At 37.7% G+C, this 24,582-nt stretch overlaps 1 protein-coding gene across 11 annotated transcripts in view; it reads left to right on the forward strand.

Annotated features, from left to right (window-relative positions):
- The window catches only part of ROBO2 (roundabout guidance receptor 2), a 1,653,426-nt gene that overhangs the window by 1,058,596 nt on the left and 570,248 nt on the right, over positions 1 to 24,582 (forward strand). For 3 of the 11 annotated variants that reach the window (XM_033131242.1, XM_033131275.1, XM_033131258.1), the window contains exon 1: positions 1,991 to 2,832. The exons of 7 other annotated variants lie outside the window; for them this stretch is intronic. In XM_033131242.1, coding sequence (XP_032987133.1) covers positions 2,772 to 2,832 — 61 coding nt within the window. In that variant the 5' untranslated portion in view covers positions 1,991 to 2,771. Of the gene's footprint in view, positions 1 to 1,990; positions 2,833 to 24,582 lie in introns of those variants that run through there. One more of the 11 variants, XM_033131300.1, reaches the window with a different exon arrangement.

Raw genomic sequence — 24,582 nt, forward strand, 5'->3', positions numbered from 1 at the left:
AAGTTTAAAATGAAAAGTTTTAAAGCGCTATCAGTTATTTTTCAGTATTACAGACAGTTAAGAGAGATATTAATACAATGAATTTGGGGCTTTCCCAAAACCATAGTATTATCTAATTTAAAGTTGCCCTTTTGAGGGAAAAAAAAGAATTTCAGTCTTTTTTGCGTAGTGGTAAAACAATAATAGACTCGGACTTATTACTGTGAGAATTCAAGTGATTTAACTTCAGCACACTAATACACATTTTTTTACCAACTAAAAATGAAGATCAAAGATGTGCTGAAATTACTCTTAATGCGTCACAAGAAGAGCGGCTTGTTTTATTCTTTTGCAGGACTGTTTCCTTACCATGGTTTTCAAGCGTGCTGAGGTGTCATAAGAACTCTCCTGATTGCTTGAGTGTAACTGACCTTTGTTTTGTTTGTTTGTTTGTTTTTGTAAACACACAATATCACCTACATAATAGGCAAGCAAGAGTTTAAGTGGCAGCGCCAAAATGTATCCAAAAGAAAGGCTCTTCCTCCAACAGCCTCAAATGGCCTCATGAAATCTTTCCTAATATTTTCCAGTAGGGGGAACTAAAGATTCACCATGCTGCATTCAAGCTCGGCTTGGGGACTTACGTGAGTTCCTGCAACCCGCCTTCTCATCACTCAAACAAGCATCAAACAGCTACCAGCGAGCCTGTGATCACACGTGGGCCCGGCCACACCGGCGGCACCGCAGACGGTGGCATGCCTTTGATCTAACGTAGCCTTCCTTAATCATCCCCGGTCTGAATGGCATACACTTGGTGGGTTTTGCCTTAATTTTCAGGGTTTTGTCATCGTTGGGCTTGAATTCGGCTCTTTTTGAGCTTCTATTAGCTCAGTTGGGTTTTCAGCTTTTCCCGATCCTGTGCTTTCCGATTGTCCTTTCAAGAGGTCCTCATTCTGGAGGGTAAGGGTTTCGGGTAACCCCGGCTCCCAAGCTCTCTGATCCCCACTCCTCATCCTCCTCTTCTCCCGCTCAACTCCCTTGCATCCCACAATCCGCCTCAAACTCATCTTTGAGGGGACATCAGGCAACTGAGTGACAGAGGAGGAGATGCCACCCCTTCCCCTCTCCCGGTCACCCCCCCACACCCCGAGATTCCTCAGGGGGCCATAGATCTTGCCTAAAACAAGCTGGTGGAGGTTAGAGATTTCTGTAAACCTCTCCCCCTCCCCCCGTGCCTTTTTAACAACATAGGAAGCACCCACACACCACCTTTCCGCTCCAAAAGGTGGTTATATTTTGTTTCCTTTTCTCCTCCCGCTCAGCTTCTCATTTTGCTAAAAGGTGAAGAGTGAGTGTGTGATTTTAACGGGTAATGAGGCTGCACCCTGGGTCCTGGAGGATGATCTTTTTCCAGAAAGCGCGTGCATCTCCGGCAGACGGAGGGATGAATAATTAGGAAGGGCTTCCATGAAATCACTCACCGAGAAAATTACCTGCCCATTAAACGGGACGCAGCGACGAGCAGGAGGCTAGAGCCCACCTATCGCCTCCCGAGGCGGGAAGGACGGGGACGAGGAGGCACAGAGAAGGGGAAGCCCGTGGCCTCGGCTCCGAATTTGTTCATTTCCGCCCCCCTAGGACTCTCGGCTCTCCAACCCCCATCCCTCAGCCCCACCCTCCCCCCGACCCTCCGGGCTGGAGCCCCCTGAACAGGCGGGTGGCGGAGTGTGGAGGTGGAGGGCTCAGAGCACCCCCTTTTTCTCCCCACCTCCCGGGGCTGACTCCTAGCAGCTTTCGTTCCTCCCCTCCCCTCCCGCCTCCACGCTGTCTTTCCTCTAAGTCCTTGCACCGCCGGCAGCTGCAGGAGGAGGCGGACGCTCGGCTGCCCGGCCGTCGGAGCAGCCGCGGGCGGACCCCGGCGGGCGGCGGGCCCCGGGCGGGCGGCGGGACTGCGCGCTCCGTTTCCCTCCCGCGCCCCGGCTCCTGAGCTCGCTCGCTGCTCTTCGCTCTCGCCCGCAGCCGCCCGGGTGCAGGTCGCTCTTTGGCGGCACCGCGGGGGTGGCTGCTGCCTCAGCTCTGCCCCTCCCTCTCTCATCCCCTCCTTCTCTCATTCCCTCCCTCCCTCGGCCCCACCGCAGAGGAGTTCGCCTTCTCCACCCAAGTCGTCTTGATTTCCCTTTGCCTCTCTTTTGGAAAGGAGAGGTAGAGGGAGGCAACGAGGCTGCAAAGGAGAGGCCCGCCTGCAAAGTGTTGCTTTGACATATCTTGATTATGGAAGTTAAGTGAAAAAAAACTCTGGACGTGGAGCTGCTACCGAGAGAGAAGGAGACCCGGGAAAGAACGCCAGTGGGCAGGCCAATGGTTTTTGGGCAGCGCGCTGGCAAGTTTGTGGAACACTTTCTAGGAATTAGGTCTTTTTCCTCTCCCTTCATCTTCTTGACTTCTGAAGAAAGAACTTGGCTTTGGATTGCAATGGAGCCCGAAGAGTGAGGGTTAGACATACTTGAATAGTCCCTCCGGCTGGACTGAAGCTGTGAGAGTTTGGGAAGCCAGAGTGTGGAAACACAGCAGCCTTTGGAGTGCCCTCTGATAATTTGGATGGATCTTAAGGTGCCCCATTCAAGACCTCTCCACTAACCTCTTCTGATCTTGAGATTTGCTGTTCTTGACGTTAATTAGCATCTAGGAAAGTCTGAACTTTGGACCTACCTCTTCTTTTGATACCTATTTTTGTACTTTTGCTCTCTGGGATTGGTTTCTTAAGCAATCTGGATCCTTTTTAATATGTCAAAATGAGTCGGCTGATGTTTACACAACTACTGCTCTGTGGATTTTTATATGTTCGGGTTAATGGTAAGTTAAAAATGCTTTTATTCCCCCCCCAAACAAACAAACAAACAAACAAACATTTCTTTCTGAGTGGGATGTGGGGTGTAAATAAAGTGACATGTGTAATGTGTCCCCTTTGGCTAGGCGTGGGGGCTTTTGGGGGACAGGTTTTAAGTCTTTGTTTCTAAACTGCTGCAAGGGGAACGTGTTAGAAGTCACCTATTGTTGTAGTTTAATTAATTAATTGAGGAGTTGGCAAATAAATGCTGGGCTCTTAGTTTTGTTAGAAAAATACATATGAAAGTAAATCTCTTAAGGGAGTCTAATACTCTGGTACCTGCTCTCTATTTGGTGTTCTTGTATCTGAACTTTGGCTTAGCAATTCAAGGGAAAAAAAGTAGTAATAATAGGTGCTCCGAAGGTTCCATGGGTGAGAGATGTGGGACAGGGTCTCCTTGGGATCAGGGTGTATCACCTTCCTGCTGGTGAGTGCCCTCCTAGCGTGAAATCAGAATGAAGAATTTAGATCATAGGGAGAAAAAAAACTGTCAGAAGTAAGACTGGGCGAGGCTCCAGAAAGGGGGAAGCCTAAGCTTTGGGCAGGCTTCGGCAGGGAACACTCAGCTCTGTCCCCAGTGACAAACACAATGGGGACCTGAAACAGGTGCGGGAGGTGTCTCCCTCTAGGTTGAATCACTCTGTCAAGCAGCCAGCAGTCCGCCTCTGATTCTCCTGTCTTTTGTTCAGATTTGGTTTCCTGGGATATTTTCATAGTCAGTTTCTTGTGAGAGGATTGCAAAATCCATTTTTGGAGCTCTTGTGAATGGCAAGTGGAAGTAATCATTAACATGCTTTTTTATTTGTGCAAAGAAGGAAGTCGAAGCGACATTTGGTATTATTAACCTTCTAGGGACTTAAATTTTTACATCAGTAGAAACAATTGGTTTAAAGAGAAGACTAGAGAATGTTTTATTTTTTCCCCCCTGAAAATGTGGAGTATAGTACTTTAATTTTTAATGACGGTACTTGTAAAGAATCTGAGGTATATTGATCCAAATATTTGAGGCATCGTAGTTGCTTGTTGCTACATAAACTTTCCTCCAGCATATGCATTGTGGACGAATTCATTATTTGGGACACTGCCTATTTTTGTCCGCCAGCACCAGCTAACTTTGTTCCTGACAGCTGCTGCTGCACAGAACCCAATGCATTGGATTCAAAGAGGAAGGCTTTCTATAAACATGAGGCAATACAGATGAGTTTACCTACTGTCAAGTGGCAGTTTCCAGTCATGGACAACATGCGTACCTTTGCCCCCAAGCTATAGTAAGCTAGGCATTCATGTGGGCACACTGCTTCTCTCTTTTTCCCTTCTCAGCTATAGATGTTCAGGAATTTATCATTGTGAATTATAGTGTGACACTATCTATAATCATATCTAATCATTCACCATACATGTTCTTCAATACATTTACCCTATAATACATTTACGTTACCATAACAAAAAGGTTTGCATATTTTTCTTAAATGTGTTCGATTATTATGATGAGAAGACTTGGATATAACTTTTTGGATAACATGTCCTCATAAGACACGAATTTACATATTTCAATACCAGAAATTCATGTAGAGACTATATATTAGACTACAGAATTATCACCAAGTTTGTCTTTTTTTTTTTGAATCCGTGTATAGCTAGGAGGAATACAATTAAATTGCTCAGTGGAAGTGACAGAGGGAATCAGAAGAGCTTGGTGTTACAGAATGTAATTAATGTATCCGAGTGTTTAGAGATACATGAAACAAATGCAATTAACTAGCTTGCTGGAACGGCAGGAGCAAGACATCATTTCTCTCCTTCTCTCCCTCCCTCCTGTTCTGCCCTTCTTTCCCTCTCTCCCTTCTTTCTTTCCTTTCCCCACCGCCTCACCTCTTGTGCCCAGAGACACACCTAGGACCTTTGTTCCGTTATAGTTTTATAAGATAAGGGGGGGTATTTGTGTCTGGGCCACAATTATGAATCAAAATTCATAGTAATGTAGCAAAAAATGCCCAGGGTCGAGGAGTTGAAAAGGTAACATTAAATTGTGTGTGTGTGTGTGTGTGTGTGTGTGAGTGTGTGTGTGTCTGTGTGTGTGTGTGAATCAAATTTTTGTATTTAGCATCTATATATTGTGTCAAAAGCAAAGGAGGATTGTGGACACTTACTGAATTAGTATGTAAATCATACATTTGTCATTGGATTGCCTTTGGTTTACTCCAGAATGATGACAGCCTCTCCATGGGGACTGCTGAAAATTTGGGATGTAGACAACACTGCCCTCTAGGCTATTTCAACACACTGGCACTGAGTATTCACAAGTATAATGAGGGGTTGGTTGGTAGGATCTCTAAGCTTTCTTACTCTTCCAGGATTCTGTGATTTCTATTTACTTATTATCCTTCTTAGAAGTGTGTGCTCGTTCTCCCCATGAATTTCAAATTTAGAGAGGCTTGTGCCATTTCAAAGATATACTGACTGTCCTTGTGCTAGACACAGAAATTAATTTTATTCAGTGACAAATGATACATAGATTTGCATTGAAATTTGCTTGGTGGGTTATTTATATGTGCATTTTTATGGTATATGAAAAATGTTAGAGTTTTGCCTCCTTGTAGAAGATATGTGCTAATATTATTTATGCTTTTTCAATATCTTGTAGAGGAATCCATTGAGAATAAATATTAAGTTAGTTGAGAACTATAGACAAACTTTTCTATTTGGGATGTAAATACAGATTTTCTCATTTGATACAGATAATTAACTAAGTACAAATTTTTCTTTACTATTAATAGGAGAATATGTATTGAGTTTAGCTTTTGTTCTCCAGATTTTTTTCTTTTTTTTTTTTTAAGAATATGGATTTGCAATAATGTACAGGGAACTAATATGAACTATCACAAGACCTTAATAACATCTATATCCTATACATTCTGTCAATTCAATAATTTTGCAATACTTGTGAAAAGCTATTTTTAAAATGAAAATAGTTTTCTTATGTTTAATCCTTAACTATTGTTAAATGATACTGGCACTCATGGTATTTGGGGAGACAAAGATAATGTATGTGCATGGTGCAGATACATAATCTCATACAGGTTTATATATTTTGCTAAAGTGCTTCTTTCAGTAATGGGATCATTATTGTAGCCATATGTAGTCCATTTCAGAACTTAAATTGCATATAAGTAACCTGAAATTTGTTCTTGGAACTATGCGGTAATAACACGTTTGAATTGGCTTTGTTTAAATAACCTTTGATTCTAGGCAACATGTGAACCATAAACCAAAAGGATGTCTTAGAACATAGAACAAAAAAAAAATGTATCTTAAAAAAAAAATCATGATTTACAAAAAGAACAATTCTGGACATCTCATGCTGGAGCAGCATATATAAAGTAGCATCTCTGATAATAAAAATCTGGATACATAAGCACATTACATAAATGTGGGTACTATAGTAATGAAAGGAGCTTATGTATGTGGGAGATGTATGTCTAGTAATGTCTGCCTCAGTAGTTCCTGCAATCTATAGGAGATAAATTTACTTCCCCTATGCAATTTGGGTTTTGAAGAGCATTAGAAAAAAAGATTTTCCTTTTACTTATTTCTCCTTCTGCTCCTCCTCTTCTCTAGCTCCTTGAGCTCCTTCTATTTCTCCTCATCTTCCTCTTTTCCCTTCTCCTTCATTTCTTCCTCCGCTTCCTCCTTTTTGGAACCTGGTATAAGGAATTAGAGAAACCTGTGAAGAGTGAAAAAAATTGGTGAGGGTGTTTCTTGAATAATAATTTAGAAAATCTGCATTTAAAAGGGATATGTTAATAATGTTTTACCTTTAGATATATCCAATTGGGGTCTTGATTAGTATTTTTCTTTTCCTCTACTATATAGCTTCATGCAGACTTGTTTGGTGTAGATCCTATCTTTTCCAGGTGAGGCAGACAGAAGCCCACATTTCATAATTCAAGCAGACAGTGGAAACTTAGAGAATACCATTTTATAGATGTATTTTTAAAGCAAAGCAGTTATGTTTCTTACAGTGTCTCCAGGTAGGTACAGACATTATCAGCGTAAATCAATACATTCATATTGACTTCTTCTTCTTGTTAATTATTGAATAAAACAGGTATGAATGATTACGTAAAGTATTTTAGGGGAAATTTCCATAACATTTTTTAATGTGTCAGTGGTGTTTTATACCATAATAGAAATCTAATATAGCAGCTAAAGTGTAGCATACTCACTCAGTATCCCTATCTCTAACTCAAAACAATATTGGAGTAACCTGGGCCTCAAGACTTAGTGTTTTCTTCTCCATTTGCATCTAATCCTTAAGATCTTTCATCTAGTTGCATGAGGTTTTTTTTTTTTTTTTTTTTCAATTGTTGGGGTGACAGTGGTCAGCAAAACTACATAGGTTTCAAGTGTACAATTCTATAATATCTCATTTATATATTGCATTATGTGTTTACCACCCAGAGTCAGTTCTCCTTCTGTCACCATCTATTTGATGCCCTTTACCCTCTTCTACAATCTCCTCTTCCCGCTTTCCCTCTGGTAACCACTAAACTGTTGTAGGTGCATGAGTTTAAAATCCATCTTTGAGCTGATACTTCTCAAATTGCTTTAATTATTGTGTGGAGGAACGTAAATTCCTTGAGGCTACAATTTGGTTCTTACCCGGGGTGCCAAAAAAATGTATACACATGACTTGTATTCATCTTTTTATAGCAGAGTTGAAAGACTGTACAGTGAACACTGAGATATACCCACCTACATTCTACCATTATTTAACTATACGTGGTTACCATATATTTATCCATTTATCCATCCCTCTGTGGGGATAAATCATCTTATTGTTTTGATGCATTTTCAAATAACTAGATATGAAAAGTTTTTTACTAACTCAACCACTACCATTCTGGAGAAAACTTGGACTATTATCCTAGCCTGATGAATGCTCATGGGTTCCTTTCTGTTTCTATCTCCACACCTGACCGTTATCCCAGGTAATTGCCACACGGTAGCCAGACGGACCTTGTAAATGCATGTAAATAAGATGATGGCAGCTCCTTGCTCAGAACCTTCTAGTCTTCCACTCGGAACCTTCACAACCGTTTACAAGACTATTCAAGTTCAGGCCTTTCCCTAGCTTCTTGACCTCATCTGTCCACATTTCCTACCTAGAACTTAGATTTAGAACTTTCCTTTTGATATTCTGTTCCTGACTCAGAACTTTTAGAACTTTCTTTTTGATATTCAGGACTTTTGTTTTTGCATTTGTTCTTTCCTCTACCTGAAATGTGCTTCCCCAGCCCTTTACATGGGTAAGTCTTTCAATGGATTTAATAGTTCCTTATCCAATATCTTCTCTTCAAAAATGTGGGATACCTTATCTAAAATTACTCCCCATAAAATATGATTGGGCTTCCCCTTTACCTGTCTTCTTAATTTTTTATAGCACTTATCTCCTAGAAGTGTGTGTGTGTGTGTGTGTGTGTGTGTGTGTGTTGTGTTCATCAACAACCATGAAGGTACTGACGTCTTAGCCTTACTTGCTAGCTAGGAAGTCAGTCTGCCACACTTCGTGAATGCTGGCAGAAGGCATTAGACTCCTGGGGAAGAGATGATAGACTTAGTCAGTCATGCTACAGCAAGCAGCATAATTTCGTGTCTGTGTTAATTTACCTTGATCCGGAAGTCCCTTGGGAGCAATGTATAGGGTCCCAGGTAGACGATGCAAACATAGTGGCTTGCCTCACAGCTGCAGAACCCTGAGATTGGGAACCCAGATATTTTATAATGGGAAGCAAGGAAACCTGCCTAACCTTTACCCTGGAGGAAGACATCGTCTTGACTGTATAGGACAGTTAGAAAATCTGTTCTCAATGGAGACTGTCTTTGTTATACAAGACTGTTTGTTATGTAAATATCCTTGAAGAGATAGTTTGGAATAAAAGAGTAGTTAGCGCCTCTGCTCGCAAGACATGCAGAAACATGAGAGTCCCATGGAAAATGTTCCCTCAGCAATAGATAGGTAGAGATGTTAGTTTGTTTCTTGTCTGATTCTGACATTGAGCTCCCTACCACGGGGACTTACTTTTGTTGTGTTTACCAATGTTCTTTCCACGTCTAGAGCACAGGATGACACATAGTCAATATTCAAATATTTGTTGGATGTGTGAAAATATGCTTATGGAATACTTGTGAAATGTTGTTTTCATGCCTTTGCCCAACACATGAAACATTTACCTTTTGAACAAGGTTAATTTATTTATATTTTGGGGTGTGTGTGTGTGTGTGTAGATAGCTATAGCTATAGATAGATAGATAGATGAATAGATAGATAGATAGATGAATAGATAGATAGATAGAGTTAGCAAACATGCAAATTTTGACACAAAGGACATCATGAGTTCTGGTGATTTAATATTCTGCCTTTCACCTGGCAGGAGATAGAGAATTGACCGTTGGCTTTAACATGGCTCTTTTCCATCTATCCTAGCACATTTTCTATAATGCTGGTTTTAAAGGTCACTCTCCCCCAATTCCCATCCTAACACTGCTGTGTTTGTTTCGTCATACTGTTGAGTGGTGTGTGCATATTTTGACAGGCCCTCCTTCACTTGATTCTGATGAGCAATAATAGAACCATACACACTCCCACCGCACTCAGGAATGTTGACTTATATGATGATATCTAGTCTATAAACTGAGAATTTTTCTGTGCAATTAAGGAAGCTTTCCATGTAAGCATTAGCAACAGGTAAAAGTGATTATTTTAGTCCTGAGATAGAATTAAATAGCTTACTTCTAAAATTAGTCTCCAGATGTACAGGTCTTTAATAATTGAAAAAGAAAAAGAAGATGAAAAGTAACATCCCCAGTAGCAAGCACTGTCCTTCCCCTTCTGCTGTCATAGACATCATGGCCAGGCCCCATTTGCCATCACTAACGCTAAACTGAGATCGACTCAGGGATTTGGCAGGTAGGGTCTTCTGTATAGACCTAGTTTTGATTTTAAGAAAATAACTGAAAAGCATCTTAAATGGAAAATTTATTTTTTTATAACTGAGATAGAGGCCAATATAGACATTCTCTAAATTTTGCTACTTAAATTCCCCAATGACTTTATTGACATATAATTCACCTACCATACAATTCACCCATGTAGATTGTACAAATCAGTGGTTTTAGCATATTCACATCGCTACAACCTAATTTTAGAACACTTTTATCATTCCCCCAAAAGAACCGTGTATCATGCTCCTCATTTACTGTCTCTTCCCCGGCTCTAGTCTACTACTGTCTGCCTCCATAGATTAGTCCATTCTGGCCATTGCATATAAAGAGAATCATACAGCGTGTGGTCTTTTGGTACTGGTTTCTTTCCCTCAGTCTAATGTTTTGAAGGATCATCATGTTGGAGCCTGTATCAGTATTTCGTTCTTTTTTATTGCTGAATAGTATTTTGTTTCATTTTTCCTTTGAATTAGTCATTCAGGGACATGTAGATTGTTTGCCCTCTGGCTATTATAAATATTGTTGCTATGAACATTCATGTACTAATCTTTGTGTGCACATATGTTTTTATTTTTCTTGGGTGTATACCTGGAGTGGAATTGCTGGGTCATGTGCTAACAGTATGTTTAACCTTTTGTGGAACTGCAAAACTGTTTTCCAAAGCAGCTGTATCATTATACATTCCCGCTGGCAATGTATGAGGTAAATACATTCTTTAATTTGCCTTGGGGGAAGAAAAAAACATAGAATTGCCTTTATGATTTGGATATGATATTTTGTAGTGAAACAATTTTATATTGTAATAATACACCTTAAATCTCTAATAGTCCTAATTTCTAATCCCTTCAATAATTGTCTTCTAAGTCTTCTTCAATTGCCCTGTAAAGTTTTAGACATGACATGAACCCAAATTGAACTTGTCACTTTTAGCAGAGACCTCAGCAATACTAAATATAAATCATAGCATTTCAAAGCTAGAAACTTTTTATAATTATGCCATACATCTGTCTCACTGGTTGGACACATGGAGAAATGAAGCTTGGAGAATTTTTGCACTTTGTCACAGATCCCATTTCTACTTAGTAGCAGAGCTGAAACCAGAGTCCAAGGCTGTTTTATTTCTATACCATGCTTCTCTTGAGAGACTGTGTCCAGCTTCTCAGCCCTGGAACTCCATGACAAGACTTCAGACTCATGTTACTGAAAATGACCAGCTGAACATGTGCACAAGAGAATTAATGCACGATATCATGAGGTCATTCACTTGATTCAACACATGCTTATTGAGCACCTATTTATAAACAAGGCTGGGACTCTGTGAGGAATATAGTGACCTGTTAAATAGTTCCCACATTCAAGGAGATCATTCTTTAGTACAGACGATCACAAATGTTCAAGTCTCCAGAACAAAAGTGGTATCTGCTAAATGGGGGTTGAAGGTACACACAACATAGTCTGGGAAGTGACAGAAGAAATAGATGATTTCCCGCTGGTGCAGTCTGGGAAAGGACAATACTTCCCAGGTGGATCACTTCACCTGGGATTTGCTGGGTCTTTAGTAACGGCAGAGAGATTGGAAATTGCATTCTAGCAAAAGGAACGACAGGAGACATGACATGGACAGGACATAATGTGCTAGGGGCAAGGCAAGAAGTCTAGTTTAATTGTGACGTAGTTTGTCTTTAAGGGAAGAAGTATAAGATGATTATTGAAAGACAGTCAGTTAACAAACACTGCCAAGTGAGTTTGAGTAAGTAATTTAACTTTTCTATGCCTCAGTTTTCTTACATGTAAAATGGGCATGATAGCAGTGTCTATATCATATAGTTGATACAAGGAGTAAATGTGAGTGTATATATATATGAAAAATATATGTATATATATTATATATATATATGAAAATATATATGTATATGTCATATATACGTATGTATAGTTGTATGTATACATCCATATATGTGTCATACTTAATAATCATCATTTAAGTATTGTTTGTCACTGTTTTAATTATTAGTACTATTTTTATTATTATTCCCTTTCCAGTATGGACTAGATGTAAAGTTTAGAGGCCTTTGGCTGTCAGGTTAATGATGAACCTCATCGAGCATTTCAGCATGAGGCTTCAGGTGACTGATTAAGAACTTTTGCCTCTTGAGGGGACTCACTGTGTCCATATCTATATAACTGTGATAAACATGCTATGACATGTGCTTTTCCATTGCATCATATGCTGATTACAGAACGAATGGGATTCCCAAGTGAGTGGTATTATGAATGAAAGCAGTAAACAAGACAGGCAGTCTACCAATAGCAATTTGTTAACAAATAGAACGAGCTTGTAGAGTCTGCATCCTGGTTCATGTTGATTGATTTACTTTTTAGCCAGGATGTGTTTCATTTGGTACTTTTGATATAAAGTACCATGAAGATAAATCTTGCATAAGACAAACTTACTGGGTTCTAAGTAAACCGCCTACTACAGAAAATATTTTCAAAAAGTAACAGACTCCACTCACATTTTTTTCTAGATAGTCCACTTACCTTTCTTTCCTGGGTAAGACTGGGTAAGGTAGTCCACTTCACCCAGTATAGATACTGATCCTAACAAATTTACAATTATCAATTATTCAGAATTGTATATTGAGTGGTTCTGTATATCAGAAAGATAAACTGAATAAAACAATACCATTATGGTAGTAGTGGAGGGCCAGAAGCTCTGGACTCCAGTTTTAGCTTTCTTATTAATTGATTGCATGATTCTAGATCCTTACCAGAAAAAGATAAGAATTGACTGTGTAATCTCCAGTGTCTCACTCAGCCTTTAAATTCTGTTATTGTAAGTTATTTAATTAAATGTCCTATCATTTATTATTATGTTTGAATACAAGTGAAGGAGAAAATTTAGCCTAGAAAAAAATTTTTTGAAACCATAAACATCTATCTTTGAAAACAATCATGGTTCATTATTCAATCTGCATTGGATATAGCCCCTGTAGTTTGCTGTGGGCTTAATAATGTAAATATGGATGACAGGCAAAATTCACTAGTCTTACGATTCACATTCACTTTCATTCATTAATGACGATGGTAGTTATTGTTACCTTATGAATTTTTTAAAATTTAATACTAAGAAAACAGTAGTCTTAAGCCAATGTACTTTGTTTATGGCCACTGTAACTAGAACCATATGCAACATAGCAATTTTAGCTCAGGAGAGGGGGTTAACAACCACTTTTAAATTTCTGTTGTAGGGATTGATGTGGGATCCCTTTCCCTTGTTTTTGGTCCCATGCCTTTTTGGAAATGAGAAATGAGCTGGAGATCATGGAACATAACTCAACTATTCCATTACACTGCTTTTCAAGTTTAAAGAAGGAACACCCAGTTGAAGCCATTTGGAATTTAAATGATTTATCCAAAACCTGTGCAACAGTTATAACCTATTAAAATATTCATTACGGAGAATCAAGAAAGGGAAAACTTTTGACTTTCAAAATAATTCAGTTAAGAGGTTTTCTTTATAAAGAGTTACAAATTTTATAAATCAAGGTTATAGCCACACTTTTAAAGTTTTACAATATTTATTTCCGAATACTAGCAAACGTTAGCATATACTTAACCTAATTTCTTTACGTATATCTGATAATTACAGAATGTAGTTTTAAGGGCTACATTAAATTAAGAGGAACTCAGGATGGCCCTAGCAACAGGCATTCTAAGTTGTATTTTATATCTTTATTTTAAAGCGAGTTTTAATGTATTAACACATTACAGTGTAGTCATTGAAAACTGAGTTCATTGCTGATCTGTTAAGCTAGATAAAGCATTTTACTTTCCTTTCCTTAATTAGCAACAGCTTGTCTGTTCTAACACACCTTTGAATGTCAACAACTTCAACAAGAAGCCATCGCCCAAATGACTATTATGTGAACCCCTCCCCAAATGGATCCTTGATTGCAGGAGAAACTGAGTAAGAACAATGTAACCTTTTAGAAAGATAACGCCAGGTAGCTTAACATTTCTCGGCATTTTTCCCCCCGTGCAAAATGGACTGTTAGGAGTTAAAACATTGAATTTGATAGTCTCAGAACTACTTTTTTCATTGCAGTGATACTCTCAAGAGTTAAAAACTACCAGTGAAAAAGTATTTGATGGTATCTGAGCCCTGCACTCCCAAATCTTCAAGCTGTCATTCAGTTGAGGTTTGCAGTCTTTCTTCTCACAAATGCTGTTTAATAACTTCACCAGAAAAGAAGTGCTAACACATTTAACTGGGGAGTTTCTCACGGGCTATCATGAAAACATGTAGGTGATTTTGTAGCTAAGTATGTTTTTAAGTGTTTCAATCCGCCTTTATGATTGAAAGCCTGGATAATGTCAACTTGTAATACAAAATGAAACAAAAAAGAATGGGGAAAATATGCACAACACGTGGGTACAGATTTTGGGGAAAGATGTCTCTTATCCCACCATCCCGTACACACATGGCTATAAGATAGGAATAAACTTCTGCATTGTTTGATGCCTACCCTCCTCCTCCCAATCCAACAGGCAACTTTTTATTTTAAGAAGAACATTTTCCAGGCTATGAATGATTGTATTTTTATGTTAAACTGTAACATCTGTGAGGTTCATCAGTTGGATGTTATGAAATGCTCTCCATGCTCTTGAGGCTCTCAGTAAATGTGTTTCATCGTGTTAAATTTAAATTCCAAGTTTGTTCATTTTTTTCTTTTCAGAAAGTGTTTTTATGTTTGTTTGCTTTTTAAGTCTTTCTAAGCAGGAGCAAAACATGGCATGAAAATAAGATAGCTAGCCAATGGCTTTCTGAACATGGGGTCCTATAGGGGTTTCCGCATATTTTTTGCATTTGAAGTAGTCCAGGAGGTACAAGATATACCTGGAACGGGCAGTCTCTATGGACAATAAGGGGTAGAAGAGTACTGGGAAAGTGAAAAACTGAACATTTGAATGAAATGAATTGGACCAGCACTTGAAACTACTACATAGCAAGCGACAAGCTAATATTTAGTCCTTTGGATTGTTAACATTCACATAAAACAGAATTATTTAGCATTTACTGAATCCTTTTTGATAATCAATTTGGGATCAAATGCAAAAGAACATGTGTCTGGCTTTGTATGACCCCAAATTCTTCCGTTTTTCCCTTTGAGCAGATGACATGCCTTCTTTGCTGACTGCTATTGGTTGCTAGGTGAAGTGCACTGGTCTGGTCTCCTCTTATCTAGCAGGCAAACTAAAGAGTGTATTGAGTAAGAGAAAGAGAGGCAGAACACAGTACAGGCCATGAATCATGACTTGTCTTCAATATGTCCACTTTGCTCCCATTTTTTTTCCCTTTAAAAACTTTTGTTTTTACCAAGGATGCTTTCTTTCAGCCACTATCTATAATCCTTTTGGAGCCTGAGGGGATGAGGGTTGCTAAAGAGCGGCTGTGCTGTTAAGAGTCCACTCAGAGCAATAATAAAAGGCTTGAGAGTTATTCATGGGGCCACATTAGTGAGAATGCCCTATCCAGTGAATAGCATCAGTCAGCTGCCTTTGAAATCTGGTGATTAATACCTTCTGTTTTTAATGGGTGGAGGGGGCGGGGGGGGGGGGGGGGGGAAGGCAGACAAGAAAGGTCTTCATGATACTTTGGCTGTTTTGCAAATTAGATCTTATACATTGTCAAAGCCTTTGACAAAGAAGTTGCTATATTTTCAATACCCACAATAGTCTTAAAAAAAAAAAAGTGTTTCATGAAGTGTTAATTGTGGCTACTGGCAGATAAAATTGAAACGGTAAAAATATACCAAACGAACACTTACTAAAAAAAAAAATAAGTCATTCTTCTATTTTGGCAATATTTGTGATCACCATCAAACTTTAAAACATGATGTTAGCGATGATATTCAAAATGTTGTCTTACCTGTTTCACAGCATCCAAATCACATTTTTGTTTGATAAAGAAACTAATTATAATACTCTTGAGATTTTCGAGAAGCACCTAATGAGAAAGTGTTAAGGGTGGCAGGTGTTTGTTTCCAATAAGTACTTGGATATAAGGGACAGTCTGTAATTTACAAATAAGATGGCACACACACACACACACACACACACACACATCAAAAAGTGTATACACATTTTAAGAAAGAAAAAACACTGTGTTAAAATTGTAATACTCTATATATACGGATAACAGAAGATGAATACAAGTCACATTTGACTTCTGCAATTACAGGAGGTGCTCAAAGTGATTACCTTCAGCGTCATTTTAATACAGTTTTTTCCTTTCTTAAAATGTGTATCCATTTTTTGGCACCCTCTGTGTATACACATATATACATATATATATTTATATCTATAGGCTAGTTTAGCATAAGGGATTAAAGATGCTATCTTTATAATCCCTATTACCTCTCTTTATATCTGTTGATGACATGTGGTACTTGGCATAGTTCAAGTAAAATTGCTTAAGGTTTAGCAACCTGTGAATCATCTGTGGGGCGTATATAGAAAAGCTCCCAGTTTTGGTGGCCTGTGTATGGAAGCTCGAAAATGCAAACTGATGCTTTTCCGTACTGTTTCTCAACATGATTCTAAGTTCATATAGACTATTAATATTTAGAGGTAAATTAGCCGTAGTGTTCTTTTAAAATTTTTCTTATTTTGCTGCTTATTTTACATTTTAAATTTAGTTTTGGTTTAGCAGCCTAGTCTGGTCCTTCTGTATATACTCACATTCGTTGAAAAGCCTTTGCTGTAGTCAGAAAATGAGAACAAATAACATGTAAAGGACTCTGCATGATGCTTCCTGTAACTTGTTTTTTCTCCCTGTGGAAGTGAAATGTCTTGTTAAGAGGTGGCAATACCCAAGGGCAATCAGAGATGAAAATGTAACGATTTGGTGGGTGATGTCTAGAGCTCAGCTTCAAGTGAGGTCTGATTTAACATCTTTATTAGTGATATAACGAAGGTGGAGAACAAAATGATAAATAAATTACATATCCCAGCATTAGAAAGCTTACTAGAAGCTTTCTCTCCCTTGCCCACCCAATGAACGTAAAAATGATTTTAAAAAAAATTCAGGCAACAAAAATTCCTAGTAGAGTAAGAACAAACACTTTATTTGGAATATAAATGTAAACTAATTCTTCAGGGAAATAATCAGAATCGAGATGTCTAACTAGAGGGAGAAGCCAGCAAAGCAATAAAAATGAAAGGGCCCCGGGGGTAGGGGCAAGGACAGAATATGATTCACGTTAGAAGTGTTAGGTCCCAGTACAAAGGTCATGAGATTATGGTGCCCGTTTAGGGAGTATTGCATCACTGGCTAGAGAGATTCTTTTTCATTGAACATGGCTTAAGTTCAGTTGAAATAGTACTTCTTTCATTTTACATTTCATTGCTAGAACATGAGAGTGGGAGAGATTTGGGCAGAATAGAAGCAGGAGTGAGTATAGGGATTACTTTGGAAGATGCTTGTCAATTTAAAACTAGAGAAAGATGTACCTATCGTCTTTGGCCTATGCAGATGAGAAAAAATATTAGGATGGACCCTGTTAAGCCTTTTTAAGTATTGAGGGAAACGACTGGCAAAAATGTAACTATGTTTAAAATATATCACCAACCAGTTTTCATGACTGAGTCAGAAAAACTTGATGTGATGAGCTGTGTTAAGGTGGAAAATATTTCTATTTTAAATGTATTGTTGACTTAAATTGTAGGAGCTGCTTAATACGAAGTTGGATTATATTTCAAGGGAAAGGTACTAAACAATATGAGTCTATTATGTAAATAAACACGAATTATAATCAGATCACTGGTTGAAAATGATCCAGAGCATAATCCTCTTACTACTTTCAACATTAGTGGGGTCTTACTAGGCATGCGCCCTTTGGGGCTGTACAATTTAAGAGAAATATGAAAAATTTGATAGTCTCTGTTCTATAGAGAGCTGAAAAATAACAGGAGTGGAAAATACTACTTAAAATTGGGTAAATGAGTTGGAGTTGTGTTTTGTGTTTTTCTTCCGGTCTTATTATTTTTAATAAATTTTTAATCGCGGACAGAACAATATCCTTTCATTGGATTTTTAAAATCACTTTTCTTGATTTTAAACGTTTGCAGTTGTTTGATACGTATCACATACAAGCAAGTATCTGAACTTTGGTGATCATTTTATATCATTAATGATAAACCCAAGAGAACAGAAAGAATGCCAAGCTGACTGCTAAAGCTCACCAATGCCATGCTGTTAGTCTGTAAAGGTGGCAAAACACTCTAGAGTGGGTGTCTCAGAACTTTAAGGGCCAGACTGGAACCATTTCAGGCTTTGTTGGCTATAAGGCCTCCTCCATGACAACTATTCTCACAACTACTCAACTTTGCCTTTGTAGAGAGAGCGTGGCCATAGATAACATGTAAATGAAAGAGAAGGGCTGTGTTTCAATAACTACTTATGGGCATAGACATTTTAATTTTTTATAATTTTTGTGTCACAAAATATTATTTTTCTTTTGACTGTTTTTTCTATGATTTGAAAATGAAAAAAAGAAATACATGCATGGGTCATAGAAAATAAGGGGTGGGCCAGATTTGACCTGAGGGTTATAGTTTGCTGTAGAATGTAAAATATTCCTTTTGCATTACAAGAGTAGAAGGAAGAATTGCTGGGAGGGGAAGAGGCAGATGGAGCCACAAGATGGATATTCTCTCCCTTCCCCTATATTGTTTCTCCAACTTCATCACTCTTCATCCATTCTCTCAACATACGGTTAGAATGCACCTACTATGCACCTACTACGTGCAGTTGATTGAACTCTTTAGATCCCTATCTGACTTAAATAAAGTCACTACCCTCAAGTGTTGCTGCAGGTGAGGTATTTATACATTGCGCTGAGAACCAAAAAGGCTCTCTAGAACTTGTGAGAATGCTTCACCGCTGGTACATAACTTGAGCAGAATCTTAAGAGAAGGAGTGTTGTGATTACCACTTGGATAAGTGGTTGTAGTGCTGGGCATAGGGAGGACCGGGCATTTAATGCATGAGGTTAATAAAAATGGTGTTTCTGGTTGAAGTATAGGGAACGGAGAGGAGGTTCCTTTCTGGGAATTGGGGTTAAAGGACGTCTTGAGAAAGATTCTGTCATGACTGACTCTGGGTGGTGAACACACAATGTAATTTATAGATGATGTGATATAGAATTGCACATTTGAAATCTATGTAATTTTAATAACAATTGTCACCCCAATAAATTTAAATAAAAAAAAAAAAGATTCTGTCATGGAAGGAACGGTGGGTTAATGTTTTTCAAAAATACAGTATGTGACTTCTATGAGGGTGTCATTAAATGTAAAAAAGACCAAAGGCAGACAAAGCCCTTTAGAGATAAAATGGTGAGGGCATAAACAAGTGAATTATCAGTAGATGTGGAAGGAGAGAGCCTGGTTCAAAAACTACCTTGATCAAATTGGACTGAGTGTAGGGGAATAAGAGAAAGAGAGAAAGTGCAGGAGAACATATTTTGAGGAGTTTAAGTTTAAATTAGGAATTTGAGAAGATGAGTCAAATTAAGACACTCTCAAATATATTTATTTGTCTTAATCTTTCTGACTGTGCAAGGGGAGATTTTTCTTCATGTTTTTCCTTTTGTGTCTCGGAAGTTGAAGATCCCGGCAGTTCTTTTGTTAGGAGTGATTTCTTCTGCTTCTCTACCTGTTTAGGCTGGTATAAATTTTAACTCAGCTTTAGATTCGTAAATAGTTTCAAAATATGACATCCACTTCTGTATATGAGTACATGCTTCACATTGAAAAGTTCAAATAGTTCCATTTGTATAGAGAACATAGCATCTTCAAAATCAAGGACAAATTCACAAAGCTTTCCAAGAGAAATCTCTACCTTTGGTCAGGATACAGCAAGGCCTCTGTTTACATCTTGGTCCATTTTATTATATCTGCTGAATTGCAAAATGTATGGCTCAATGTATGTTGGGTGAATGTAATTCTCCTTTTACAGACAGTTTTTTTTTTAATGCAGAAGCCAATACAATTTATGTCAGCTGACCCCAAATATGTTCAAGAGTAAAACTTCCTATTGAAGTGATCTTGCTTCCTTCCAGTAGAAGAAGAAAGTGTTGCATGGAGTGGAGGAACCCTGGACAATGGCTCCCCAAACTAAATATGTCCTCTCAACCAACTTGATGGTTAATAGGCTACTTGTACTGAGGATAAAGGTCCAGGGGAGATTGTGCAAGTGAGATCTCTGTGTGCTGTACAATTACATGTTTATTCCTTTCCCCCAGTCCTTAGAATGCTCCATAATTGTTGGTCCTGATATAAGAGAGTGATAGACAGAAAAAGAATGGAGCCAGTATCTTAGACATATGAAAGTAAAAGATAAGATAGACAGTGAGGTGATGGAGGCCAATTCCTAGAGTTTCTAATTGGTTTTATTCTGTCAATTTTATGTTACTGTCATGTAGCGGGGTCACATTATAGCTAACATTTGAACGCATAGGGGCATTGTGCCATAACTACACTGCAACCAAAGATTGAGAGGACTGTAATCATAACATTTTGTCAATATGTATGTTTTTATATATATATATATATATATATATATATATATATGTCATATATACACATATATATATATATGACATATATATTTGCTTGAAGTGTAATGTATTAGTAATGACATAAGAGCCTCAGTAATTAAGTGCCTACACATTAAATTTGGAGTTATGAAACAAGAATAACTAAAGATGCATTTATTCTTTTTTAGAAATAACATATATAAAATTGATTCACCTGGAATTCACTCTTCTATGACTTTTATATACTACTATTATAGTTTTGTTTTGTTTTTTCGATTTTCTCTTTTATTCAACTTCCACTGCGTCTTTCCACTAACATCAATCCCTTTTGCTTGCAGTATTTCATCTTCTGTAACACAGAACACACAATATTGAAAAGGATGGCCCTGATATTAGGAGTCTCTGCATAAAATTCATTCTCCTGGTTTTATTAGGTCAGTAAATTGTGCATTATATCGAAGAAGGGGCTTTCAATCTCATAATAGTCTGTGAACTAAGGAAGGACTCGTTTGCTGATGAGGCATGTACAAATGACTAGAAAGTCTCAAAATGAGTGTAGAATAGAAATACAGACACATACTGCAAAAGAAAATATGGTAGACTCATTCTTCTTTTTTTCTGCATTGTAATTTCCTAACATGCTATCCTATTACAGTATTTCTGTGTACCTTTAATTTCCATTCTATGTGAGGTTATATGAACTTGGAGAAAGAAATTTATATTTTGAGGGGTTATTTAATTATAATATATCTGCATATAAATTGATAAAAACTGGACTGGACTACAACTTGTGTGATATAACTGAACTACATTTTGTACCCCTAGGAGCTCGTCAAAACCAGTGGGGTAACTTTATTACAGTCTATTCCAGTTAATTTATTTCTGTAAATTTGTATAACTTCCAGATCATTTCTTACTATTTCTCTTCTAATTTCAAGTTTTAAAAGTAGGGTCAAGTTAGATAAAAGAATGTTTATAAGGTGAACGTGGTTTGACAAATTGATGATTATTATAAAACACAACTTTTAAGTAGCATGGATGCATTAAGTCAAAAAGGTAAATAGAGTAGCTGAACTGTCTTTATAAATGAGTGCATGATGCTAATAATACCTTTTGGGAGAGGATTTAGGACATATTTTATAGGTATTTATCTCACACAAAGAGGAAATTTTCCTTCCGTGGGAAAACATTAGATCACAGGAAGGCCTGAAATATTTGAGTAACAACTTTGTGAAGCCATGCTCAGTCTAAACAAGTTCCGACAAGATAAAGTCCTCAGAGTAAGGAAAATGGATGATGGCCTCAAATATCTACTACTTTGTTTCCCAGCTTTCTTCTGTAATGTAACCAAGACTCTCTTTGATGAAGTCACCCTTTCGGGATCCATCTGTGTACAAACTTGTTCCTCATCTCTCCTTTTTTCAAGGGAGGTGGTATTTTGCAAATTTGGTAGAGTTTATAAAGGCCTAATTTTGTTTGATGAGCTTCACTAGGATTAGGAACAAAAATAAAGATATATATTGGTAAATGAAAGATCCTACTTCGTATTATTCGCATCTTAATTCAGGATGTACTTTCATAAGAAGATGTAAGTACATACATTTTCTTTTGATTATGAGAAACTCTCAAGCTCTCATTTCTTGAAATTATTGGTCAATTTAAAAATTAAGGACTAGAAAATACTGGGAGCTGAGCATTTAGGAAAAAAATATATATAGTATATTTGGTGTCATTTCCACAGGTCTGAATATTATAGATAACTCAAAACTTACATACAAGACAATTTTTTGTTATTTGTGTTGAGGGTTTTATATACGATAATATAAAAATAACTAGTTACATTTTTCAAATATATTTCTAGTATTTCTCGCACGGAACATAAAATGTTTGAGTTGAGGCCATAATTGTAATCTATAATACATACAGCATGTTTTATAGATTAAGGGAATATACATGTACCCATATGTATGTAATATATGTATATAGACAAGCATATATGTTCACAAACATATACACACCAATGCATGCATGCACAAACTCACATAAATGCTTATAATTCAGGTGAAAATTTACACACCAAGTTCAAAGGCTTTGACACGTCTCTCCTTTTGTATTAGAATTCCTATGAGTTAGTTATCCACATGCAAGCCATCCTTTTCTGCTTCGTATTTTGTAGTTGTATTTTTTTTTGTTTGTTTAAATATGTACTTGGCTTGGGATTGTCATTAAATTTTGTCATTAGAGGTGTGTGTGTGTGTGTGTGTGTGTGTGTGTGTGTGTGTGTGTGTTGTATATTCCCAACCGAAAGAAAAGAATAATTACATTTCCTCCTAATTTGGTATTAAGAAATTTACCTTACAATATTTGGAATAAGAAATATCTTCAGTGTCTTTCATTAAACTTTCAAATATCACCTGAGTAGAATGGGTGAATAAAAAATTTGGGGCATAGATGCTTTAAGTTGATAGTTACCTATCTTTTATTCAGTTGCCTTGAGGCAAAACTCATATAGAAATTAAACCTACAATGCTCTAATGTTTAGTTACCTGGAAAATTCCTACTGAATGTAAGTAGTATTCACAACAGATTCATTATTGTAATTTAAAATTCATTTTTGTGTCCTATCTGGTAGCCTGACCTCTATTCCATAACATCTCTAAGAATGAGTTTGCAGCTCCTCTCAGGGTTACTGAAAACCTCAAGTTACACTGTTAACACTCTTGAAAAAGTAAAGGAAAAAATGAATTTGTAAAATATGGCACTAAAGGATAAGTTGCTATTTTATTTTTTTTAATATCACCTTGTTTTGATATTCCAAGTTTATGACTGTTACTGTTTGTTAGGATGGTAGCACAGATGCATATTCACTTACTCGTTTCGACAGAAAATATTTACTGAGCAGCTGCACTGCGCTTGTAATAGTGTGGTGAACTTTCAGGTAAGTGGGAAAGGTAGATAAGAATCACACTGAAGATGTTAGCGCTTATCACTGAATTTAAGTATTCTAAAGCAAAAGTATAGAATGTCATGAATAGGTCTGAAAAACCTATAAAATTTAGTTTGTTGGAGGCCTTCGGGGAAGTAATATCTATGCCGAGGCCTGTGAGTTTAGAGAGAGTCATTTGAGGAGGGGGATGTGGAAAGAAATTCCAGGCTGAGAGAAGGTCCTGAAGTGGGTGAACAGGGGAAAACAGGGCATCTTTGAAAACCTAGAAGAAAAGTAGAGGGGAAGTTGTGAACAAAGGAGAGGTGGAAGGTGGGTGGACTGAATTATGTAGGTAAAGGTTCTAAATTTTATTGCAGGATATGTGAAGACATAGGAGGATTGTTATGCTCCCTGGAGAATTTCCAGGCTGGTCAAAGTGGTGCGATGGTAAATCTGAATACTGGAGAATGTGATCAGCTGTTAGCTAGAGGTGCTCTCAGGATGCTAAGAAAACATACTGAATGGGAATCTCAAGGATTGTGGGGATGAGAAAAGGATTCATAAAGGGATACCTCGGGCTGAGTCCAGAGGAAGATTTAGCTAGAAGCCAACCCCAGACCAGTTACATACATTAAAAAGGCTGGGAGAGCAGTCTGGGTGTCAGTTTTCTCTTGCGATTCTTTGTGTGCATCCAGGGTTGGCAGTGAAAAAGATGGTAAGGCAGTTGCACAGGAAAAAGTTTCCCAGGAACTGGAAGTCATGGCGAGACTGGAGCAAAGTGGGTGAAGAGGGGACGAGTTAGAGAGATACCTAGGAGTTTGGCAAAAATGAATGAATGAGTGAATAAAATAAGTTTAAAGTGTATTCTGCAATCAGGGATGTGAATGAAGTATTGATAAGACTCTTATTTCATCAATTCCCGTTACTCTTTCTTCCTCTCCCTGGATTGTATCTTACTTTGAATTATAATAATTTGTGTACATGCTTTATGAATCACACTTATATTAGGCTATTTCATCTCAGTGGTTCTTTTCTCCTTACTTTTTATTTCTTATAGCAAAGAACCTTACATGTAAAAACTGTTTAATAAATACTTGTTGAAGTAATTTTGAATGGTCCACTTAATTCAGTTCTTTGACTTTACCTCTTCTAGACACAGCAAACACTACTTTTCCCCTTGC

Source organism: Rhinolophus ferrumequinum, chromosome 2 (assembly GCF_004115265.2).
Source record: "Rhinolophus ferrumequinum isolate MPI-CBG mRhiFer1 chromosome 2, mRhiFer1_v1.p, whole genome shotgun sequence".
Lineage (NCBI taxonomy): Eukaryota > Metazoa > Chordata > Mammalia > Chiroptera > Rhinolophidae > Rhinolophus > Rhinolophus ferrumequinum.